Here is a 6,969-nt window from a genome sequence, read left to right as displayed (position 1 = left end):
ATGAGAAACTGTTCTCAGTGGTGTCAGAAGCAGAACAAAGAGCAATGGTCTGAAGTTACAGGAGGGGTGTAGATTGGATATTATCAAAAACTACTTCACCAGGTGGGTGGTGAAGGACTGGAATGTGTTGCCTAGAGAGGTGGTGGATTCTCCATCCCTGAAGGTTTAAGTCCCAGATTGACAAGACTGTGGTTGGGATGACTTAGTTGGGGTGGATCCTGCTTCAAGAAGGGTGCTGGACTAAATGACCTCCTGAGGTCCCTTGCAGCCCTATGATTCTATGAATCCTTATCCACTGTAAGCTGCACTACTTTTTCTTGCAGGGAGCTTCTGTATGAGACATGAGGGGATCAGCAGCTTCTGGAGATGTCACAGCTCAATTTCACCTACTCCCGCCCTGCCACATTCACTCTGCTGGGCATTCCCGGGCTAGAAGCTTCACACCTCTGGATCTCCATTCCCTTCTGTGCTGTGTACATCATTACACTGTTGGGAAACATCACCATCCTAGTCATTGTCCAAAGAGAGCCCAGCCTGCACCAGCCCATGTTCTACTTGCTGTGTGTGCTCTCAGCCGCTGACCTGGGCCTCTCCACAACTACCGTGCCTCGAATGCTGGGTATTTTCTGGTTCAATCTCAGAGAGATCAGCTTTGGGGGTTGCCTCATCCAGATGTACTTCATTCACACATTTACAGGGATGGAGTCAGCCATTCTTCTGGTCATGGCCTTTGACAGATACGTGGCCATCTGTGACCCTCTCAGATACACCATGATCTTGGCACAGAAGAGAATTGTACTGATAGGCCTAGCAATTATACTGAGGCCTGGAGTCCTCATTGTCCCCATGATTATCCTTGTTGATCAGTTACCATTCTGTAGTGCCCCGGTCCTTGCTCATTCCTACTGTGAGCACATGGGCATCACCAAGCTGGCCTGTGCAGACATTAGGGCCAATGGAGAGTATGACTTGTTTTTAGCTGCCCTTTTAGTGATGGATTTGATCATGATTTTCTTGTCCTATGTTCGTATTCTCCAGGCCGTCTTCCAGCTCCCTTCCAAAGAAGCGCGCCTCAAGGCTCTGAGCACCTGTGGTTCCCACGTGGGTGTGATGGTCGTATTTTACACCCCGGTGCTTTTTTCGAACCTCACGCACAGGTTTGGCCAGCATATCCCCCGATCTGCCCACATTCTGGTTGCCAATTTCCACATGCTCCTGCCCCCAATGCTGAACCCCATCATTTATGGGGTGAGGGCAAAGGAGATCCGGGAGAGGGTGCTGAGAATAGTCTCCAGAAGGAGGCCTACTCACCCCTGTTTCTGCTGATCGGGGAAGACTCTAATACATCTTCTCATGTCCCAAAGCAATGTCTGTCTGAGGCCTCTGAACCTGAACTGCACGGTGGGGTGTTAGGCTAAGCCTGCCAGATGCAGTGACATCTTCTCACCCTGACAGAAGCAGATTGGTCATCAGGAGTAATGGTCAGAAGTTAAAGAGGGAAAGGTGTAGGTTAGATATTAGGGAAAACTACTTCACCACGCGGGTGGTAAAGCATTGGAATGCGTTGCCTGGAGAGGTGGTGGTGGATTCTCCATGCCTTGAGCTTTTTAAGTCCCGGCTGGACAAGGTCCTGGCTGGGATGACTTGGTGGGGGTTGATCCTGCTTGAAGGAGGGGGCTGGACTAGATGACCTCCTGAGGTCCCTTCCAGCCCTGTGATTCTCTGATCAGACACTCTGAGGACCAGAGAAGAAGTGTAGCCAATATATTTATGACCAAGAGCCTGTGGAGTGTGGCCTTGAAGCACAGGGGAAAGGGCTAAAGCTCACCAGTCCAAAGCATATCAAGGAAAACACAAGTGTCATCTTTTTTATCAACCCTCATTTTGGAGAATGGGAAGGAGATTGCCCACAAGGGTTGTTCTCTTCCTGTGTCAAAGCTGAATGCACCTGTCCACTTGAGCTGACAGCCAGAGGTGGGCCTGGCCTCCATGCCCTACCTAATGCTCTTCTAAGCACAGTTATACTTTTGGCCTTCACAACACGCTGGGTCAGTGATCCTGGTGTACGCTGGGAGATCCTGCTTCCCGGGGCTCATCACTGAGAATACTGGGAGCCCTCTTGGAGTATAAGTGATGTGCTCTGAAATTCTTCTAGTTCATCAAGTGTCTAGTGCAAGACAGTTTGGGTCAAATACTGGTGGGAAACAGGCAGCAGCTGTGGGTGGCCTGAGAAGGTGGAAAAGCCGAAAGGACACAAGGGGTGGGTGGTGTTGTGGGGATGTTGTTCCTCTAATGGATGTGGCTCAGGCCCCCAGCATATCCTGAGTTGAAAAGTAAGTGAAAGCTGAGATTCACGGATTCAGAGGTCAGAAGAAACCCCTGTGATCCTCCAGTCTGGCCTCTAGGAAAATACACCCCAAAGCCATGACCCCTAATCATTCCTGGATCAATGGGCTTCTGTGTTGACTTGTTATTACTGTCTAATCCACAACAACTCTCTGTGAGGCTATGTCTAGACGATTGCTGCTATTTTGAGATGCAGATGGATCCTGACATAGCAGCTCTGTGGCTATTCACCCCTCTGTAAATAACAGCTATTTTGAGTGGAGTATTCCATTTCTGCTACCCCTCACATGGCACCAAGTTCAAAGTAAGTTAACCTGAAATACCGAAAATCCCTCCACCAACTGAGCTGTGTCCATTGTTAGGGGCATGCATGTCTTAATGGATGAGTAGAGTCTGAGGGACACAAGTACTGTGCTTCCTTGACAATAAACCTGGCTGAGTGCACTCTTACCTTAACCGGCCATGTGGTCATTGGGCATTTTGCCTGAGCTCTGCTGTGCCCTGTGCCTGTGCAGAGTGAGCATGACATACTAGGAGAACACTCTCATCCTACCAAACATCCATCAATACCTGACAAAAAGCCACACAGAAAAGTCCTATCTCCTCCTGCCCTCACTTCTACCCTTATAAGAGCCTCTTGTGTGGTACCTTGGCAGACTTTTTGGGAGACAAAGTCAATTCTCCTTCCCTGTTCTCCTACATCTGCCCTTTTTTCTGACCTGATCACAGGAAGTTGATTCTAGGGAGAAAACTGTTCGCAATGGGGATGGAGGTTCTGGTATTTTAAGGGAACTTGCCTAGCACCAAAAGGAAGGGGGACAGCCTGTGAGAACTGGGCCCCTGAGTCTGGCAGCTCACAGGGAGCTGGGGCTGGATCAGTCCAGAGTTGGGTGTGGTGATCATCTTGGGAGAGGAAGGGAACTCCTTAGCAGAGTGCCCAATGCAAAAAGTCCTTAGGCATGAGTCCTTGCAGGGCAGTCATTGGAAGCCTTGGACCCTTGTGGTGGGCACCTAACACTGGGAAGAGGGGCCCTGAAACTCTTCTGGCCTCCACCAAAGCAAGTGTCCAACCTGTAGGCAGAGGGAGGAGCTATCAGGGAGGCCGAGCACTTAAGCCCCGCAAGTAAGCGACCAGGGAGCTTTGCGACTGGGTGCTTGCGAACAGGAGGGAGTTTTGAGAGGCTCTCCTGGAGGAGGAGAAGGAAGGAGCAAACTAAAGCACCTTGGGGTAAGTGGCTGCTTGTGTTTGGGGGTTCTGGGCTTGTGTTTGTTTGTTTGTTTGGAGTTTGAAGTGCTGAGCTGAGTGTTTATTTGAAAGGCCGTGTGCTCAGATAGGCAGTTGGAAGCTGTGAGTCTTGATTAAGTTTGAATTGAAACACTGTGTGCTGATTGGCTGAGCTGTAGGCAGAGGGAGGAGCTATCAGAGAGGCCGAGCACTCAAACCCCGCTAGTAAGTGACCAGGGAGCTTTGCGACCGGGTGCTTGTGAACAGGGTGAGTGCTAACAGGAGGGAGTTTTGAGAGGGGAGTTGAGAGGGGGAGTTTGGAGGGAGCCAGTGACTTCTGTTGCCCTTAAACTTAAATCCGTATAACAACCTCTATCTGAAACATTTAATTAAACCCTCATATATAATTAGAGTAGGAAATGGAGGCAGAAGCCCAGCAGCAGAGTGGGGGCTATCCTGTTTATTGTGTCGAGTGCAGTATGTATGACTACCTACCCTGTGGGCGGGTGGTGTATGTGTGCGCTCAATGCAAGGAGCTCCTGGCCCTCAGAGACCGAGTGCGTGCTTTGGAGGCCAGGGTGGCTGAACTGGAGGAGCTAAGGAAGGCAGAGGTGTTTGTTGATGAGACTTTCCGGGACATAGTAGGGCTGTCCCACCTCCAATCTGACAGTCCTGATGCTGTTACGGAAGATGAAAGGCTCAGGGAAGGAGATCAGTCAATGGGAGCAGAGGGAAACCATCCCATAGTTGGGACCCTCCTTCTAGAGGGTGCTATGGTATCCTCTCGCGCCAAGGATACTTCTCCGGGGGAGGGAGCACCAGCTGTTAGGAAGAAGCAGGTTTTAGTAGTGGGGGATTCGATCATCAGAAATATAGATAGTTGGGTTTGTGATGACCGGGAGAACTGTATGTTGACTTGCCTGCCTGGTGTGAAGGTTGCGGATCTCTCGAGGCATCTAGACAGACTTATGGGCAGTGCTGGGAAGGAGCTAGTGGCCGTGGTACATGTCAGTACCAATGACATAGGGAAGGGTAGAAGAGATGTTCTGGAGGCCATATTTAGGTTACTAGGAAAGAGACTGAAATCCAGAACATCTATGGTGGCATTCTCTGAAATGCTTCCAGTTCCACGCGCAGGGCAAGATAGACAGGCAGAACTTCAGAGTCTCAATGCGTGGATGAGACGATGGTGTAGGGAAGAGGGTTTAGATTTATTAGGAACTGGGGACACTTTTGGGGTAGGGGGAGCCTATACAGGAATGATGGGCTCCACCTAAATCAAGGTGGATCCAGACTGCTGGCATTAAACATTAAAAAGGTCGTAGAGCAGTTTTTAAACTAAGAGGTGGGGGAAAGCCGATTGGTGCGGGGGAGCACGTGGATTGGACGGAGACTTCTCTTACATGAGGCTCCATAGATAGGGATTCCCTAGAAGTTAGTCATATAGGGAACGTGGGAAATAATATATGGGCAAGATCAGATGTGAAACAATCGCATATAAAAAAATCCAAGGCGTCTGTGAAAGGCGGACATATAAATAGTGGTAGTTTTTTAAAGTGCTTTTACACAAATGCTAGGAGTCTGTCTAATAAGATGGGTGAACTGGAGTACCTCATATCAAAGGAGGAAGTTGGCATAATAGGCATCACAGAAACATGGTGGAATGAGGACAATCAGTGGGACACTATCAGACCGGGATATAAATTATATCGGAAAGACAGAACGGGTCGTGGGGGTGGAGGAGTGGTACTATATGTGAAGGATAATATAGAATCAAATGAAACAAAAATCCTAAAGGAATCAAATGTTCCATAGAATCATTATGGATAACAATTCATTCCTCTAATATGAATATGGTATTAGGAATATATTACCGACCACCTAACCAGGACAGTGATAGTGATGCTGAAATGTTAAGGGAGATTAAAGAGGCTATCACAATAAAAAACACAGTAATAATAGGAGATTTCAATTATCCCCATATTGATTGGGTACATGTCACCTCAGGACGGGATTCAGAGATTAAATTTCTCGATGCCTTAAATGACTGCTTCTTGGAGCAGCTAGTACAGGAACCCACAAGGGGAGAGTCAATTCTCGATCTAGTCCTGACTGGAACGCAGGATCTGGTCCAAGAGGTAACTGTTACTGGACCGCTTGGAAATAGTGACCACAATATAATAACTTTTGATATTCCTGTGTTGGGAAGAACACCGCAGCGGTCAAACACTCTGGCATTTAATTTCAAAAAGGGAAATTACACTAAAATGAGGAAGCTAGTTAAACAGAAACTAAAAGGTAGAGTAACTAAACTAAAATCCCTGGAAGCTGCATGGAAACTGTTTAAAGACACCATACTAGAGGCCCAACTTAAATGTATACCCCAAATAAAAAAACACAGTAAGAGACCTAACAAAGAACCACCATGGCTTAACAGCCATGTTAAAAAGGCAGTGAGAGAGAAAAGGGCAGCTTTTAAAAAGTGGAAGTCAAATCCTAGTGAGGAAAATAGAAAGGAATATAAACACTCCCAAATTAAGTGTCATAATGTAGTAAGAAAAGCCAAAAAAGATTTTGAGGAACAGCTAGCCAAAAATTCAAAAAACGATAGTAAAATGTTTTTTAAATACATTAGAAGCAGGAAGCCTGCTGAAAAAGCAGTGGGGCCCTTGGACAATAAAGATATAAAAGGAGCGATCAAGGAAGACAGTGCCATTGCGGAGCGATTAAATGATTTCTTTGCTTCAGTCTTCACGGCTGAGAGCTGAATAGTAACAAGTCTCCAGGACCAGACGGTATTCACCCAAGGGTTCTGAAAGAACTCAAATGTGAAATTGCAGAGTCATTAACAGTGGTTTGTACCCTATCCTTTAAATCCACTTCGGTACCCAATGACTGGAAGACGGCCAATATAACGCCAATATTTAAAAAAGGAGCCAGAGGAGACCCTGGCAATTATAGATCGATAAGTTTAACATCAGTACCAGGCAAATTAGTAGAAACAATAGTAAAGAATAAAATTGCAAGGCACGTAGAAGAGCACGAATTGTTGGGCAAAAGTCAGCATGGTTTCTGCAGAGGGAAGTTGTGTCTAACTAATCTATTAGAATTCTTTGAAGGCGTTAATAAACATGAGGACAAGGGGCACCCAGTGGACATAATATGCCTAGATTTCCAGAAAGCCTTTGACACGGTCCCACACCAAAGGCTTTTATGTAAATTAGGCGGTCATGGGATAGGAGGCAAGATCCTTTCATGGATCGGGAATTGGTTAAAAGACAGAAAACAAAGGGTTGGAATAAATGGTAAATTTTCACAATGGAGGGGGGTAACTAGTGGTGTTCCCCAGGGCTCAGTCCTGGGACCGATCCTGTTCAACTTGTTCATCAATGATCTCG

The 6,969-nt window shown here is 47.1% G+C and overlaps 1 protein-coding gene across 1 annotated transcript; it reads left to right on the top strand.

The window, feature by feature from the left end:
- The first annotated feature begins 366 nt into the window (after nucleotides 1-366).
- On the top strand, nucleotides 367-1,326 carry LOC142007177 (olfactory receptor 52J3-like). Its single transcript, XM_074983734.1, has one exon. It carries the CDS (start codon nucleotides 367-369, stop codon nucleotides 1,324-1,326), a length of 960 nt encoding a protein of 319 aa, XP_074839835.1.
- Nucleotides 1,327-6,969: the final 5,643 nt, after the last annotated feature.

Source organism: Carettochelys insculpta, chromosome 1 (assembly GCF_033958435.1).
Source record: "Carettochelys insculpta isolate YL-2023 chromosome 1, ASM3395843v1, whole genome shotgun sequence".
NCBI classification, from domain to species: Eukaryota; Metazoa; Chordata; order Testudines; family Carettochelyidae; genus Carettochelys; species Carettochelys insculpta.
This window is presented reverse-complemented; position numbering and strand designations above follow the sequence as displayed.